General features: G+C 36.7%; 2 protein-coding genes across 2 annotated transcripts; both read left to right on the top strand.

Annotated features, from left to right (window-relative positions):
* The first annotated feature begins 107 nt into the window (after window positions 1-107).
* On the top strand, window positions 108-13,917 carry LOC136803079 (succinate--CoA ligase [ADP/GDP-forming] subunit alpha, mitochondrial-like). The gene is made up of 11 exons (XM_067059828.1): window positions 108-229; window positions 4,786-4,898; window positions 5,144-5,260; window positions 5,456-5,599; window positions 6,422-6,490; window positions 7,269-7,326; window positions 11,873-11,956; window positions 12,553-12,630; window positions 13,088-13,278; window positions 13,613-13,684; window positions 13,788-13,917. The coding sequence occupies exons 1-11, from the start codon at window positions 199-201 to the stop codon at window positions 13,812-13,814; spliced, it is 984 nt and encodes a 327-aa protein (XP_066915929.1). The 5' UTR covers window positions 108-198; the 3' UTR covers window positions 13,815-13,917.
* Window positions 13,918-14,661: 744 nt separating this feature from the next.
* LOC136803124 (uncharacterized) lies at window positions 14,662-18,579 on the top strand (the record flags this gene model as incomplete). Its single annotated transcript, XM_067059875.1, is given in 3 exon segments — window positions 14,662-15,056; window positions 17,904-18,051; window positions 18,327-18,579. Coding segments are annotated over 3 exon segments (613 nt in total), but the record flags the coding sequence as incomplete, so codon positions are not given.
* Window positions 18,580-18,807: the final 228 nt, after the last annotated feature.

The raw sequence follows: 18,807 nt of genomic DNA, 5'->3' as shown, positions 1-18,807 counted from the left end.
AACTTTTTTATCGCAAAAGTTCTGTAATATTTTTTATATAAATAGAAAATTCTAAAGGTTTTACTTAGTGATATTTTTTTCTGCAAAAATACATTTATTGACAAAATAAAAGAACCATAATAATCTTCCTTGGCACATTTGGTGTACTTAAGTTGTAAAGCTATACTTTGAAAGTACATCTTCGGACTTTTTTTCAAGATGGCGTCCAGTTCACTCTTCCGAAAGATCGGTAAGAATTTTCAATTTTCATAAACATCTCAACTGAATTTGTTAACTTTTATTTTACTAACAAGACATTAAAATTGATGTTTCTCATAGATGAATAGATATCAACCTGTTCATATTGATTTCATTTTTACAGTGACACTTTTCAAAATATAACTCCATATATAAATGCTCCACTCTCTCATTTAGTCTCTGGGAGGTAAACAAACCCGTTTTTGGTTTTCTTAAGTTCTGCGAATAGAATCCTTTCAAATTTTAATAAATTAATTCTTTCTACCATAAAACTTGGTCTAAATTAGTCTGAAATTTTTTAAGGGTGCAATTACATGCTATATCACTATTTATTTGAATGAGTACAGTGCAGACAGAGGTGTGCATTGAGAGTGAGACTCGCGCATTTCCAGACTGTTTCACGCATTTCCAGACTGTTTCATGCATTTCCAGATTGTCTCACGCAATTTTTAAAAAGTTTGATTTCTCAAGCATTTTTAAATTTTGAGAAGAATTTCCTTGTTTTTCCTATTTTTGGAAAAAAATTTCCCCTATATTCTAATTTTCGAAAAATATTTTCCCCGATTTTTCGATTTTCGATTCTTGGAAAAAATAATCCCCCATTTTCCAACTTTTGGAACAAAATTGCCCAAATTTCCGATTTTTTGGAAAAATTTCCTGATATCCGATATCGGAAAACCGGAAAAACTGGGTTATGAATTCGGATTTTGCTTTGAAATTTTTATCTCACGCAAAATGAATATCTCAAGTTGGCAGGTTTGTGATTGCTAAGTATGGCGCACCGATATGGCGCGCCAAATTACTTTTTATTACCAACTTTTTTTTCGACGTCAACTTTTTTTTTTCAACACCAACTCTTTTTTTCGACACCAACTTTTTTTTTTGACACCAACTTTTTTTTTCGACACCAACTTTTTTTTTTCAACGCCAAATTTTTTTTTTCAACACCATCTTTTTTTTTCAATACCATTTTTTTTTTATCTAACGACTTTTATTTTCTAATCAGTGTAGCTCTAAAGCTCTAAAACAGCATCTAATAACATGAAAACCAGAATATGATTCTTCAATGGGAATCAAAACTATAAAGTGCATTTACAAACATGAATTTGTCAGATCTAACAAAATTTATAATTGCACTGTCATCATTGACAATAAAACAAACAATATTCTGTCAAGAGCTTTGTAAACATTTCCAAAACTTCTATCGAAATGATCTATCACAGCTCAGTCTTCCAATTTTAGAGTCAGAGGATTAAGCCGAGAACTCTCGCAGAGCACCCGTGCTCCCGCGCGGCGCGCACCGCGGGGATGAAAAACTTCAATCTGTCAATCATTTTCTCAAGCGAAGAGTACGCGAAGCGATTCTAGCTTTACGATAGTGCCGTGGATCATCATTGGATAGTATTCAATTATCATTATCCCTTTATTTTCATTCCTAGAACTTTTGCAAAAAAAAGGAAAAATAGAAAGGTTGTATTTTTTACTGCTCTATTCACATACTGAATTTGAAAGATCTTCTATGTGGCATTTTTTTGCAAACTTCAAAAAACTGATTTTTATCCCGCCTTTGCAGGATTTTGGCTCAAGTGCTTGAGTGCAGCATAGGGTACAAAGTCCAAATATGCGTTTCCCGTAATTTTTATATGAAGAGTTAGGTCTACACTGCCAATACTAACTCTTGTCTCGATTACCTGTTAATGTTGATTACTCAAAGTGTAAAAAGGCCTTTACGTTTATTATATAGCGGGCATCCGATCACAGATTTCTGTAAAGCCCAAAGGGCCAGATAGAGTGCTTTAAGCTCTTCCAATCAAAAAAAAAGTGATCATCAGAAAAAATATTTCTGCTACTGTTTCCGAAAATCCGCAAAGCTTCTGATTGGTCAAGCGCTGAAATTCTATTATAATGTCACGTGACTTATACGACACACTTTTGAGCAAAAGCACGCCATCTAGCAAATCTTTAACCCTTCTCAGGCAAGAGAAATTGAATCTACTTATTTCCCAGCTACTTATTTTCCGAAACGCGCATAGAACGCACCGCAATCATGAGGACGGATTGTATCTAGTGATTCTTTTGTTTTGGAGGACTACATTTTGTGAAATCTAGCGATAGGAAAAAACAACAGAAAAAAAAACAGAAAGTTAACAAACCAAATTTGAAGTTAAACACAAAGTACTTAACTATAAGGAATGACTTCAACCAAAAGTTCAACCAAAACGAACTTCCAGACTTCGTCCTAGTCAGTATTTGTGCTGGTGTTTCAGCTTTTTATTTTTTCAATTCCATCTGGAAAAGTTTTACATGGCGGGCAATTTGTTTAAGCCCCGGACACACATTATATTAATCAGGTTGGGTGAATGAGACAATAACCAAAAAGGTTGACTTCGTAAAAAAGAAGTTTTGTATCCGGGTCTCGAAAAAAAGCTGGTAACGGAAAAAAAGTTGGTGTCCGAAAAAAAAAGTTGGTGTCGGAGAAAAGATGGTATGAAAAAACATGAAGTTGGTCGCAAAAAATGAAAAGTTGGTATCAAAAAAAAAATTGATGTCAAAAAACAAAAGTTGGTGTCGAAAAACAAAAAGTTGGTAGTAAAAAGTAATTTGGTGCGCCATAGCTAAGCGTGCAATTGCTTCCTTACTAGTCAATCATTAAAAAAAACTTTATTTGCTTCCGATCACTTACTTTGTTGAAATCAGAAAGCCTTGGACTATCTTACTCAACATTTATCGTAGAAAATGATTGTGTTAAAGACTTTTGCCCATTTGACTAGTATTCGCCAGATTTTGAAAAATCTGAACCCTCAAGCAATCTCAACTGGGGCGGGATCATCATAACATAAGCAGGCAATTGCACACAGGTTTAAATTTTAACTGTGTAATTGCGCGCTTACACAGTGAGACTGGAACTTCGATTTTTGAGGATTACGATTTTACCAGCTTTTTAGCAATTTTTGCCTTGCTAACCCAAATCTCACAACCTCTTTACCTTAAGGAAGATCGAAATTAGAGTTTTTCAGGACAGGGTCTCCAAAAAGAATGCATAGCGGAAATTTTTCATCTTCGCAGGATCGATTCTCAACAACAAAATACATCTTTTGGTTATTGGGTTTGTTTCTGACATTTTTTCCTTCAAAGAATATCGATCACTTTCCTTTTCCCCTTGAGCGCACGAGAAAAAAATGATTAGCTCATGTTTTCGCGCGGGTGAATAAAGATGAGACAGCAATTTTGCACTGAGGGTGCTACTTAGTTTTCGCCTTATTTTGCGCCCTCGAATGAATGGTCCAAATGCGGGGTATTCTAAATGATAAACTATGTCGTTCTGTAAGTGTTTTTTTTTTCTGAGAGGTACAAATAGTATATTGAATATTATTAACCTATTAATTTAATTATTTTTGAGCGCAAATTTAAATATATGTTTAATTAAAAAACAAATAATATATACCGTGAGTGGTCCTAAACCCGACAGCCCTGCTAAAATCCAATGGGAGCTTTCAAAGATACAAACTAAAATAAAAACAAACCTTTCGCTGTGACGCAACAAAGATACCAAAGTGTCAACTAAACTACATTGAACCCATTGAACCAAATAATAATTGCTTCTTATAAAACATAATTTTTTATTGCAATATGTACAACATCATAAATGACAACAATAGTAACAGCATCATAAAAAGTAATTATTTTATTATTTTCCTAAAAATATATTGGTATCAAGAATTGGAACCCCTCGCTGGTATTCTTGTACCTCCCAAACAATTTTATACACAACACATTCAATTTCTTCAACACGCCTATTTGGCTTAGGAATGCGAACTACCAATGTCTAAAGTTTTCAATATATCTAACAGACTATTTGAAAGACTGTAAAAAAGTTCAAATTCCTAAATAGTTCTACTATGTTCTGTGGAAAAATCATAACCATTAGTGAAATATTCTTTAATTTAAGACTGAAGACAAAATTTGAATACTAAACCTTGAGCACAAAAAATGCATTTTTAAACACTTTTTCCAACAAAAGATAAGTAACTTTTATAGACTGACCTTCCCCAATAATCACAAAGAACAGGAGTTGTAGGCTTGGAGCAAAGGAGATAATGATTAGGCCTTAACAAACTAAATATTCAGTAAAGATTCTCAACAATGCCAGTAACACATCAAAACAACAAACTACGAAGAAAATGTTAATACGTAATGTTATAATGATAAGTGTGTACCACAAAATTTTAGTACCAAAAAAACGAATAAATCACAAAAAAGCTAAATTTGTGGACCTTAAAAACAGACCTTTTAACCCTCATCCACTTTTGAGAAGTTCAAAACTTTGAAACAAATTATCTGAACTCTCAAAAAACTTGAATAATCATAGGTAGGGTCTATCTTAAAGTAGAAAGTAATTAACTTAAAGATTTTCTATTAACAAGCAATATTAATGATTTTATTACAAGCAGTGTAGTGAATCTGAACCAAATAAAGAAAGGGTTTAGATAATGTTTTAAATTCTTCATCGATACAAGTTTGATTAAACATAGTTGATTATATTTTTAGGTTCCACCTGCAGAACAGTGATTTCTCGCAATGCCAGCTATGATGCAACACGGCCAGCTTTAGCTATCAATAAGAATACAAAAGTTATTTGTCAAGGATTTACTGGAAGACAGGTATTTATCTGAATGTGAATCTGTTTTATATAATTGTTTGTTTATCAGTGCAACATGCCTGACTCTGTCTTGTTGTTTTAGTCAATGCACAAAACTTATGGGTAGCTAAGAAAATTCAAAAATTGAAAACTAGAACTAAACTCCTTTGACTATTTACAATCATTCAATTGAATGCATTAAGGAAAGAAAAACTAAAATTCGTGATTAGGTTTTGTAAAAAAAACTTATTTAAATTATCGTTTTAGGGTACATTTCACAGCGAACAAGCTATAGCTTATGGAACAAATATGGTCGGTGGTGTCAACCCAAAGAAAGCTGGAAGTGAACATATTGGTCTCCCCGTTTTTGCTAGTGTCAGAGAGGTATTTTTGCAATTTCTCTCCTCATTTCCTTAAAATATTGTAATTAGTTTTATTATGAAAATAAATTTCTAGATTAATAAGGACAACATTTAATGCATCTGTCACTATTTGTTTAGACAGCATTTAAAAAAACCTTCATTGGATTGTGAAATTACCTTCTCTATAACTGTAACTTGTGATAATCTTTTTTCATAGGCAAGAGAGGCAACAAATTGCGACGCCACAGTCATTTATGTCCCTCCTCCTGGTGCAGCTGCAGCTATCATTGAAGCTGTCGAAGCGGAAGTCCCTCTGATTACTTGTATCACTGAGGGTATCCCACAACAAGATATGGTTAAGGTAAATTGAATACATGGCGATAAATTCGTTACATGTTATATTTGTGACTTTAACGTGGGGCGGGTTGCTGTATTTCTTTTGTACTATAAGCAGGGGGGGGTCGGTAGTAAAATCTCAGACATATATGAGTAGTAAAAGGATTTTTAAGAATTTTTACATACCACCACCCAGACTCTTGGAAGAGGTATTTTACTACCCTGGTAGTAAAAGCTTTTGGGACAATTTGTCATGGAGACCACCTATTTTTTGGTTGCTTTTCGGACTGATTTTGCAAAAAAAGCTAAAAAATGATTATTTCTGTGACACATTTTTTACGTAGTGCAAAAATTAATGTTTTTCCCTTAGAATTAAAGTCTTTTTATATTGACAAAAAATTTCGAGAATTTTTTGTTTGCATCAAACAACTTTCCAACAGAAAATTTTTTCAAATTATAAAAATTTTCAGATTTTTTCAGAAAAGTCATCCAGAAAATTAAAAGAATTACAAAAAATAGCTTAAATTTGCTAATTTTACCAGTTTTAACTACCCAGGTAGTAAAATTTTTTCAACATTTAACACATAGATACCACCCATTTTAGTATTTAACTACCCCGGGTAGTAAATTTTTTTTTCGATTTTTCCTCACACCACCACCGTAGTAAACGTCATTATGTCTGAAATTTTACTACCCCCTGCTATAAGGGAACTAAAGAAAACCTGGAAAAATAAAGGCTACTAGAAAAACTTCCGGTCGAATGTCTACGTAAGGAATAAAAGAAATGGTGATAAATTTCTTTATTGGCAATTGTATATGTGTTTCTGTATGGAAATTCGCTTTTCAGGTTAAACATGTTCTGGAAAGACAAAGCAAATCTCGGTTAATTGGTCCCAACTGTCCTGGAATCATTAAGGTAAAATAAAGTATCTTCAAAATTGAAAAGAATGTCCAAGTGATGCAACAATTCTATTTCACCCAGTTGATTTTTTCGCAATGGAGTTTTAAATGATACTCTAAATGGTTAAGTGACTTTTCGGGATTTCCCTATCTTTGGTCAAAGATAGGGCTGCGCTTAAAAAATTGTTGGTTTGCCGTCACCCGACCCTACATTTTGGAGGTGGGTCGGTCGGTCGGAATTTATTTTTATTTTGGCGATTTATGAAATTTTCGTCCATGGAAGGGTTAACAGTTTGTTTACATTTAGGTAATTTTGAATAAAAAACAGAAGTGCTAGCAGGGAATTTACGATTCTTATGCTTGAGACAAACAAGATACGAGTTTTGGCTTTTTATTGTTTCAAGTTTTTGAAGGAAAAAAAATCTTCTTTAAAATGGCAATAAAATTTTTTGGGTCAGGTTTCGAGGTAGGGTTTGGGTCGGGTGACGGCAAACCAACAATTTTTTAAGTCCAGCCCAGAATGAATTATTTTAGACCAATCTACACCATCCTACCTCTTGGTCTATACAAAGAATTAGAAGAATATTTTTTGCAAAGGCTTCTGTATAAAGGTTGAATTCTCAAACTTATTTTTTGGAAAAAAAGTTAAGAATTAAACATATTACCTAACTAAAAGCAGTTTTACTATCCATAATATCCCCTGTATTTCATGAAGATTTAAAGAATTAAAGCTGTAAACAAGAGTAGCGAAATGATACAGTCCACCGCTAATATTACTCTCTTCTTTCCAATAGCCAGGAGAATGCAAGATTGGTATAATGCCTGGGCACATTCATCGACCTGGATCAGTTGGTAAGTGTTGGGTAGCATTGTAAAGTACTGTAGGATGGCCAAACTTTCTCAATCCCGGTCAACAAAATTTTCCTATTATCATTTATAACGGAAAAAAGACCAATGCTCTGATTTGATATAATAAAAAATAACTTTCAACTTTTTGCTGGTATGCCAGTAGCGAGCACCTAACCGAACACGGGGATTTTTCTTTCCGTTTCTTGGTGAGTTCCACTTTGATTGTTTTCGAAAAGTAGAAGCCTTTCAAGTGTTTTGACGCAAACTGGATGATTATTACGTACGAAAAAACCCGTGACGTCCAGTATAGGCTAGTATTCCCAAAGAAAGAACAGCTGAAAGATTCAGGAATGTTTCCCGGGGAATGAAAAGTTTAGCCATACTACGGTAAGAACCAGGCTCTAGGATGACGACTTTGATATATCCAGACTGTAATATGTACATCATTTTTAAAGGTAGCAACTATATCCATTCTAACATTTGAGATGTTAAATCTCCAATGAGAAACATCTCTGACTTACTCTTTAACGGGAATTGTTACTAAGATGTCCATCGCAGGCTTTGTTGAAAAGTTAAATAAGAACAAGATTTTTTTTCAAATAGGCCTGATTGGAGCTAGGTTAATACAGAATACCTTATATCGTTAGAAAATTCGTCAGTGAAAAAATTCGTCGGTGGAAAATATTCGCTGGTAAAAAATTTCGCCTCTTCCTGCCGACGAATTATCTTCAGATAAGGTACATGCAATCTCAATATAAGGGCAAATATATTGAGGGTATTGAAATTGAATGCAATGGCAATTGAAATATTGAGGGTTGGAAAGAAAGATGGCGGATGCAAAATGTAAACAAACGAAAATGAAAGTGAAACTGGTTCTCGTTGGCTGTCAGCGTTAAACGTAAATTAGTACAGACAAAAAGAACTACTTTGCTGTAAACATTTCTTTGCTTGCTTGCTGTGGATTTTGGGGAAACAACAGGAGCTTGAGGTATCCAATCCTCTTGGGACTGCCCCATTATCTGAAGTGATCCTGATTTTCAACATGTTGCAAGTATCACAGTCTTCTCTAATGCTTGGAGGAGACAGTGAAGCTACAGCCACATGCAGCCGATGCTACAAAAAATGCAAGAGCATCGCTGGGTTGAAGAACCACCAAAGGGCGTGCAAAGTGATGGTTCAACAAGCACCTCCTATTACTGAGCGGAGCCCTCCAGACCCAGACCCACCGGATGGATTATACAAACACCCCCCAGAAAACATCCATCTCAATTGCCTCAATGAAGATGTACCCAGCAGAGAATGTGGAATCGACATTCCAGTAGTCAATCCAGCCGAACCAAATGACACCTTTTGTTGGGGAAACTACAAAGGATCAGAATACACGCAGACTCTAGATACTGTTTACGAAAAGATCGTCTTCTGGCGACAAAATCTCTTCCGTCTACCATCAGGAAACAGTGGCAAAAGGTTTATTCGTGAACTCAGCCGACTCGTAAACGCCTGGGTAGAAGAATCATCAATCAAGCCCATTGCCCTCAAAGCGATTATGGTTATGCCTGCCCTCCTCCTGCAGAAACCATCGAGAAAATCGAAATCCAAAGAGCATGCCGACGCGCTTTCCAGACGCCTCACCCTATGGGAGAATGGAGACCTGCTTGAGCTACTGCATGAAGGTGATACCATCCAGAAACATCTCCACTCGTCGAGCCCAAAAAGCCTATCAATCCAAGAGATCTCGAAACAGTTCGTCAAGAAAATGTCGAAGGGGAACGTCAACGGTGCGATAAAATTACTCAGTAAAAACATGAGCAACGGAATCCTTCCCTCAACTCAGAAACAATAAAGCTTCTTAAGCAAAAGCATCCTCATTCCGAGACCGCCGATCCAGCTATCCTCCTTGAAGACTCTCCGATTAAACTCCACCCTGTCAGATTCGAAGAAATCGACGGAGACATGATTCGACAATCAGCAATGAAGACAAAAGGAGGAGCTGGACCTTCGGGACTAGATGGAGATGGTTGGCGACGCATCCTTTGTTCGAAAAACTTCAAGACAGAATCAAACGATTTGTGTTCATCGCTCGCACGAATGGCGAAACATCTGTGCACCACAATCGAAACAGACAACTCACTCGAAGCTTTCCTGTCAAGCCGACTAATCCCGTTGAACAAAAATCCCGGATTACGACCAATCGGCATCGGTGAAACATTGAGACGAATCATCGGTAAAACCGTAGCGCGATTACTGAAACAAGACATCGCTGATTCCGTTGGTTCTTTGCAAGTTTGCGCCGGCCAAGATGCAGGCTGTGAAGCTGCTATTCACGCGCTGAGAGAAATCTTTCGACAAGATGATACCGAAGCGGTTATGCTGGTTGATGCCTCAAATGCTTTCAACGCGGTCAATCGAAACGCTTTCCTGCATAATGTCAATGTAATTTGTCCATCCATCGCCACCTTTACGACGAATTGCTACAGCTCACCATCTAGACTTTTCGTTATCGGCGGAATCGAAATCGCTTCTTCCGAAGGAACCACACAAGGCGACCCGATAGCCGGATTAGTCTACGCGATCGCAACAATCCCACTCATCATGTACACAGTTGGCGAACTGCGCGACCACAACACGAACACAAAAGCAGCTGGATATGCCGATGACGTTTTCGGAGGCGGTACGATTCGTGGACTCAAACGATTGTGGGATACCATCGTCAAGTGGGGACCGAAATACGGCTACTTTCAACAAGCTAGCAAAACGTGGGTAATCGTCAAACCACAATATCTTGAAGAAGCCACTGAAACCTTCAAAGATACGAACATCAAAATCACTACCGAAGGAAAGAAACACCTCGGAGCTGCCATCGGTTCAGAAAACTTCCGTGAAGAATTCATCACCGATAAAGTCAACACGTGGATCAGCGAAATCGAAACGCTCACAGAAATCGCCAAGATTGCCCCACACGAAGCCTACACCTGCTTCACATCAGGGTACAAGCACAAGCTCAACTTTACCCTAAGGACAATCCCCAACATTAAACAACACCTTCAAAGGCTAGACGAAATCATCATAGCGCGGTTTATCCCAGCCATAACCGGTGGAATTCAGTCAAACGAAACCGAACGTGAGCTGTTCACCTTGCCACCAAGCCTTGGTGGTTTAGGTATACCAAAGTTCAGTGACATTTCAGATCAAGAGTTTTCCAATTCGGAAGCGCTGACCAAACAACTCCAAAATAAGATCAAAAGCCAAGACTATGTCAACGACATCGACAAAGACGAGATCACGAAACTGAAATCATCATTCAAGCGTAATCGAATGCAGAGTTACCGCCAAAAGCTCGAGCTCATCAAACAACAGTCGCCAAGTGAAATAACGAAGTTGATTGAAATCAACAGCGAACCAGGAGCATCCCTTTGGTTATCAACGCTTCCAATCAAAGAAGAAGGATTTCAGTTCGACAAAACATCCTTTTGGGATCTGATAAAAATCCGCTATGGTCACCAGCTGAGTCGCTTACCTACCATCTGTCCATGTGGTTCACCTTTTGATCTGGGACACGCACTCTCGTGCAAGAAAGGCGGTTTCATCATTCAGCATCATAATTCCATCCGTGACACCACAGCATCCCTCCTGACACAAGTATGCAAGGACGTGAAGGTCGAACCGATATTGACCACCTTGTCAGGGGAGACTTTTGAAACTAAATCGACCAACATCCAAGACCATGCTCGTCTCGACATTGCTGCTAGGGGATTTTGGATTCCTGGCCAGAAGGCATTCTTCGACGTAAGGGTTTTCAACCCAATCGCCAAAAAGTTCAGGAATTCCACTGTCTCCGAAGCATGCGATGCAAACGAAAGGGAGAAAAAGAACGTTTACAATTCAAGAATCATGAAAGTTGAGCACGGCTCCTTTACCCCAATTGTTTTCACCGCAATGGGCGGAATGGGGAGAGAAACGAAACATTTTTACAAAAGACTATCAGAACTTTTATCTGAAAAACGAAACGAGTCCCTTGCCATCACGACAACTTGGGTAAGAAGAAAGATTAACTTTGCCCTCTTGAGTTCGGTTCTCCTGTGCCTCCGCGGCAGCAGAACTCCATGGAGCAAAGATAGTCTTTCTTCTTCGCTCTCATATAGTTCTAGTGATTCTGAACTTTTGTGTTCCTTCTAGATTTTTGACAAAACTTATTTTATTTAACATATCTAATATTTGGCGTGCCGGGACTGCCTCCGTGCAAAAATTGTGTAGTATATATTTAATATTTGGCGTGCCGGGACAGCCTCCGTGCGATAACAAAAAAATTCTTCTTAGGCTTTAAAAAAAAAAAATTCGGCCACTCTTTGTTGTTTGTAGGTCTGACAGGAGAAAACATTTATATTTTCATACTATATATATATAAAGGCAAATTGCGGGTGTATTAGATTACTCATTTCACGTCAAGTATTCATTTCAAAATTGACTTAAAAAAAAAACTGAACATGGTATTATTTTGATATTATTGTTAGCTTCCCTTTTAATTTATCCAACTTGTTTCTCTTGAAAGGTATTGTGTCCAGATCTGGTACACTCACCTATGAAGCTGTCCACCAAACCACACACGTTGCTCTCGGACAAAGTCTCTGCGTCGGTAAGTTATCACTTTTTCTCTTAGGGGAATATTCGTTGTTTATTTGTTGTCTCTTTTTGTTGAGCATGATATTATGAGAACAGCAAGAGTTACGTCATAATTTTTCCTGGGTCTGTCATAATATACACTCTACGCATTGTCTGTTTGATAAAACAAATTCCCGTGCGGAAACCTCTGCGAGGAAGTATGATTTATAAATAGCAACACTTCTCTCGTCGTCTCCCCTCTCTCACCCGTACGCCATCGCAGTGGTCGGTTTGAAGAATCTCAAATCAGAAAAGAAAATGACAACAGACTCTCTACGGCAATGAATTTTCAAATTAGCGGTAGATATCGGGTCTGTGTACCGGCTAGTCACAATACTTCAACAGTGAAAGCTAAGGCTTCTAGTGGTCTTGTTCGCCCGCCGTGGCTTGGGAAAGATAGAGAAGCGCTATCTAGTCTCATTTATGATTTCTGTGAGATTAACTTTCCTTAAGAACGGGTGATTTGGTTTTCATCTCTAAAAGAATGCATCTGTCAAGGATGAACGTGCGTCTTATAGCTACTGTACATTTAAAAGTAATATATTTCATACCGAACTTTTTCTCGTCAAGGAATTGGAGGTGATCCTTTCAACGGAACCAACTTTGTAGACTGTTTAGATGTCTTCTTGAAAGACCCTGAAACTAAAGGTATACTTTCTTGTATTGGCCAGCCCTGAGATTTTCTCACGAGAGTTTTTTCGCTTAATTCATTCAAATATTTCATAAAGATGAGTAGATTTTCGGACTGTCTCTCTTATCAGGTCTCCTTTTTCTTAGAAATACTGTCCCTAAATCATTTCTCTTTGTCAACGATATTCATTCAATGATTCACTGATCATAAATGACCAAATAAAGTCTTGTTTTAGTCCTACACTTCAAATGATGACAATTTTTTAAAACGTCACTTTAATTTTGGATAGAGATGTTGAAATCTGATTGTTATGGAGTTAGAAATGTCTTTATAGTTTTTATACTCAAGAGTATCATGTCTCCTCAATACAATATTGAGCAAATTGGTGATCTAACGAGTGCAGCAGGACCGATGTTTCGTTTGCTAACTTTTTTTGAATTTGGAAATATTTATATCCGTCTTCTACACTTTAAGCTATGATCATGATCGGCGAAATCGGAGGTGCTGCCGAAGAACGAGCCGCTGAATTCCTTAAACAAAATAATGTTGGTGAAAATAAGAAACCTATCGTTGGTTTCATCGCTGGTTTAACGGCACCACCAGGCCGACGTATGGGCCACGCAGGTGCCATTATTTCCGGTGGTAAAGGTGGAGCCGAAGATAAAGTAAGGGATTCATTCTTCCAATACCAATCCCTCTTCCACAGCAATGGGCTCCACCCCCCTTCAATCTTTTACCCCGAACCTATCTAATATTATAAGATAATGCTTGTTAGAAGGAAAACTTAGGTGTGCAAGTTTTATTCTGCAATGAGTAGAAATATTACGTTCAATTTACCGCAACGTAAATACTTCAATCAACAACGTTTCTTGTGCCAATTCGCTATCGAATACCAGCTTGTTTTGTCACCTCTTCGGTGTCATAGATACAGAAGAATAGAAAACAATATAATTGAATCTTAGAAAGACGATTTTAACCTTTTTTTGTTCTTTATTTCAGATTAAAGCTTTAGAAGATGCAGGTGTTGTAGTTACCAGATCTCCTGCTCAACTTGGTTCTACACTTAGACGGGTATGTGGTATTCATTCTTTCTTATAAACTAACATAAAGACTTTTTACAAGGTTGTCTCCCTTCATCTATAAAGAATTTAATACCTTTTCCTTTCTTTTTCAGGTCTTTGACGACTTCTATTTGGACTAAATTACTTTTGTTTGTAGTCTAGTTTTGTAGATATTTTAATAAAAAAATTGTTTTAATTTTGATAAAAATGACTGTGAAAGAGGTATCTCAAAATCACCTTCTTTATCATATATTTTTCACGCTTTTTTCCCGCGAAAAGTGAATTTTGCTGTCCCAATAAAAAATCACTGACCTAGCAATGGTACATATCAATTAATCTTTATTAATGTAGATACCAAATATTCACAAATCGAATGTAAAATTATATATTCCAAAAAGTTCTTCTGGGAATGAGTTGAGAAAAAATCTACAATTTGTGATCGAACCTTTTATATAGGACAAGGTTGCTACGTCTGCCCGAAATGTCTGGAATTAAGTTCAAGTCTGGAAAACGTCTGGAATTGGCATACTCGTCTAAAAAAGTCTAGAATTGGCATACCTGTCTGGAAAAGTAAGGGATTTGAAGGAAATAGTCCTGAATGAAGTATAGTAAACTTTCAGAAAATGGGAAACTTTCATCCTGGCATTTGAAATTCCCAAAAATTTCTACTCGCTTCGCTCGCGATCAATTCTGTAAATCATGTTCATTCTGAGATTTGTCATTCAGTCATTTTTATCAATCTAGCCTTTCAATTAAGGAAAATTAAGAACCTTCCTAATGGATAAAGTGTCTGGAAAATGTTGCGTATTTCGCTAAAATGTCTGGAAAATTTTCTACACTTTAAGGTTAAAAATCTGGAAAAACATTTTGAGACTAAAAGTCTGGAATTTTCAACTTAGCAACCCTGATAGGAGTATTCAACTTTATCGAAGTTTTATTTTACATTTTGCATTCAATCTGTGAATCTTTGGTTTCTGAATTAATTATTAAAGATTAATTGACATGCATGACTTCTATCACGATTGATAGGTTAATACAATGTTTTTACATGAGGCTGATTAATCTCTCAATTCAAGTTCTATTTTTATCACATTCATAATAAAATCTTTTTCAATAATTTTTTCCTTAAACCTTTTGGTTCATTAAGTGGAAAAAACGTTTTCGACAAATATGGCTAAATCGATATTTTTCTGTTTTCCTTTTTTCTTGAGTTTAATATTCTTTGTCTATGGAGATAAAAGAGTAACACGAAATTCTACCAAAGTAATTGACCAAACAACTTATACAATTCGCGAGTATCGTTTCTCGAAATATCCAAATGTTGAACCGACTTCATTTGCACAAGGGAGTAGCCTTCAACAGCTGACGTCTGTAACACCAAGGTAAACACTTTTTTTGGCCCGCGCAGGGTCTTTGCTCTGCTTTTGATAGGCTGGAGACCCGGGGGATACTAGGTTTGCGAGGTGACGGATATGTCTGAGCCAAAAATTGAAAATCGACCCTTGGAGAGAGGGAATTAAATTGGCGTTTTTGGGACCCTTGGAGAGACGTTTCTCAAAATTTTGGTCGATTTTCACGACCCTTTTGAGAGAGGAAATTTCGATGTTCATGAATTTTGGACTCCGTAAGTTTTTTTGGTTTTTGTACACCTTTGAGAGACTTTCGAGAGAGTGAAAAAGGGATCCTTATGGCTCGCACATACCTAGGCTTCTGCTCATCCTTTAGCGAAAAAGTTTCTTATAATAGGAAGTATAGGTCTGCGAATCAGACTAGCACATACCCGGCACCCATTTTGCCAAAGTACCCCCCGGGACTGGAGAATGAAAGATTAACTGCGGCTGACTTCTTAGCGAGCTCAGTGTATTGATTAGCGTTTAAATATACTTGAATCGGCGAACCAAACTTTTAATCCGATTTTGATTATTTTTTTGCACTTTGGAAATTGAAGAAATTCTCTTTTTTAGGAACAATTTTCTCAGAAGAACATAAGGCTCAATTTTGGCTAAAACCTATTAGTGGGTTGTCTAGCATAATTTAAAAGAAAAAATTAGATCCAGCTGAAACTTTCTCTAGACCTTCTCTATAGGATGGTTATGCCTCAGGAAAAATTCCCCTAAAATCCCACTGGTGGAACATCCTTGTTTTGGGACATTTCTTTTTTCCCCAGGCAAAACCCTGAGGGCAAATTTTTTGAAAATTTCAAATTCATTTTCAGACATTATCAAGTATACCATTCGAAAGCTCTCGAAAAACTATATAGAAGACTTTCAAACGGGTATAGCCGATTTCATTACCTAAGTCAAGATAATTCACGCAGAAGATGCTATATATGGTCAATTTTAGACCAAAATGTGGCGAAAAGTGGAACTTGCGCATGAAATATCTCGAGTTAGGTAACGAAATCGGCTATACCCGTTTAAAAGTCTTCTTTCGCTTTCGAATAGTATACTTGATAATGTCTGAAAATGAGTTTTGAATTTTCAAAAAATTTCGCCCTTAGGATTTTGCATGGGGAAAAAGAAATTGCCCTAAAAAGGGATGTTCCACCAGTGGGATTTTAGGGGAATTTTTCCTGAGGCATAACCATCCTATAGAAAAGGTCTGGAGAAAGTTTCAGCTGGATCTTATTCTTTTCCTACAAACAAGCTGTATTTTTGTAACACGACCACATTATATGAAAAATTAAAGAGAATACCAGCCATTTTTTATCTTCCAATATGTTAGAGAGCTTGGGTTTTTCTGTCTGCTTACACTCAATTTTGATTGAAAAATTAAAATACAGTTTCACAAATTCACAGGCCAAAGTGCAGACACACGGGTCTCTATGAATTGCCAATACATTTCGGGTTATTATTGCATTGTTATTATATAGACAGACATTCAACATTAGTGACACTTACAATCATATTCAAACTTTTTTTCTACCCAGGCCATACACTACCTTCGAATTCTTGAACTGTTCTTTGAAGATGAGAACTCTGTCGATAAGTTTTTGGACCTATACCCCGGTGGAGGTCCTATTCTCAACTTCAGTTGAGCTACAATCTGACAATGTCTGTGTCTGGATGTCTGTCTGTCACAAAAACTTTAGGGCAGTAGCCTGGAGACTTCAAAAATGCTTGGATTTGGCTGAAATTTGGCACAATTGTTCCTTGGTGAATATCTGGGAGCAATTTTTTCATTCTTTGAAAATTTTGATTTTTGGGGCCTGGGGACGAGTTTTTTTCGCCAAAACGAGGCTAAAACTTTGGGTCAGCCTGGGGACTTCAAAATGGTCGGATTTGACTGAAATTTGGCACACTTGTTCCTTGGGTGAATATCTGGGGTAGATTTTTTCATTTTTTGAAAATTTTGATTTTTGGGGCTTGGGGACGAGTTTTTCGCCAAAAGGAGGCTAAAGTAAAACTTTGGGGCAGCCTGGAGACTTCAAAAATTGTTCTATTTGGCTGAAATTTTGCACACTTGTTCCTTGGGTGAATATCTGGGGTTCTACAATTGGGCCTATGAATAGTTTGAAGGCACTGTGCGTTGCACACGTTCGACTATAAATTAACTGTTGTCTGTTCATTCGTCCGTTCGTAATGAGCTTTTCTCGAGTTTGGCTCATTAGTTTCTTCTGATTTTTTGCACAATGATGCAAAATGTCAATGCCCAAAATGTGACGGAGCCCGATTTTCGGGGGAAAAATATTTTGCTTGAATTTCAGCTAAAAAAAGTGTTTTTGGATCATTAATTTTTCCTGATTTCTTGCATTTTAGTAGGCAAGCATCATCGGTAAAAGATGGCTCAAGCAGATTTTTCACGAAAGAAAATTTTCGGCTCAAAAACGCATCTTTATCTATAAGAATCACTACTTATAAGCATATATCGATGTTCTTAGACAAATTACTCAATTGATGAGATGATGATATTCTTTTCCTTCCAATTTCCTCCCTTAAATCTGCCCCAATGGGCATGGGGGGACAATCAATAATGAAAACAAATGACGAATTTTTATAAATTGTCACTATTTGTGTTCCGAATGATTGTTTTACCGGTCACACTCAAGTAGATATCAATTATAAATGTGTTAAATGCATAACTAGGTAGGTCCATGAAAGTATCCCTTGTTCTATGTACATTACCCGATGTATATTTATGAACTTAGCCGTTTTACTTTCTTAATTATATCTGCTTTTGAACTACAAATATAGTCAGATAATGGAAAATCGTATTTGACTTGTTTACAGTGATTGTGGAACTTCATGTAAAGCAAAAGAAGAATGCGTTTCGTTTTTGTATTATCGAGTCCAACCACCAACCTGTACATTGCTCGATAGTCCAATCAATCGGCATAGCGTCAGAAGGAATATGAGTGTTGATTACTACGAAATACAGGTGACTTGTTTTTTTCACAAAACTTTCAATTTAATTCTTCATAAAAAAATCATTAAATTTTATGGCTGGGGCTTAGGCACTAATTATTTGGTAATTGTTTGAATACGAGGCAAGTGATGTTCGTGACGTAGTTTATGAAAAGGTCTATTAGGCCTATGAATAATTTGAAGGTTTAGCCCAATGCGTTAGGCACGTTCGATAATTTTTAGATTATAGCCAAAATGAACTTCTTATTCTAGTACCATGATGTTTTATGATTTTTTCATATATTTCAGAATAAATGCAGTGAAAATACTACAATTTGTAACTTTGGGACTTGTTACCCTCACTTCGGAAATGATTCTTATACATGTTATTGCAAAGGAAAATCGTATGGAAAAAATTGTGAAAGGACTAACTCTGCGGAAAACCCACATGTCACATGTCAAGAAGTGAAACAATTAATGCCTGAAGCACCAAGTGGAATGTATTGGGTTGGCAGTGTTGGTGCAAAAAACCTATTATTTTGTGATATGATAACTGATGGAGGTTAGTTTTATCCCTACTCTACATACAGTATATAGCCCCCAAAAATAGGTGGCATCCAATACTGTATGTAGCTTCTGATTCAAATAAGAAGTCTGACCTGGTAGTCGAAATGAGATTATTTTGAAACCTAAATTTTTTTGACCAAGGAATACTGTGAACAATGGGATCTTCCAGAAAAAATATGTTCATGGGGGGTGGAGGATGAATTGTCCAGGGGTATTGAAAAAA

Source organism: Clytia hemisphaerica, unplaced genomic scaffold (assembly GCF_902728285.1).
Source record: "Clytia hemisphaerica strain Z4C2 unplaced genomic scaffold, Clytia hemisphaerica genome assembly, whole genome shotgun sequence".
NCBI lineage: Eukaryota > Metazoa > Cnidaria > Hydrozoa > Leptothecata > Clytiidae > Clytia > Clytia hemisphaerica.
The sequence above is the reverse complement of the archived record's forward strand: the minus strand, read 5'-3'. Positions and strand labels throughout refer to the sequence as shown.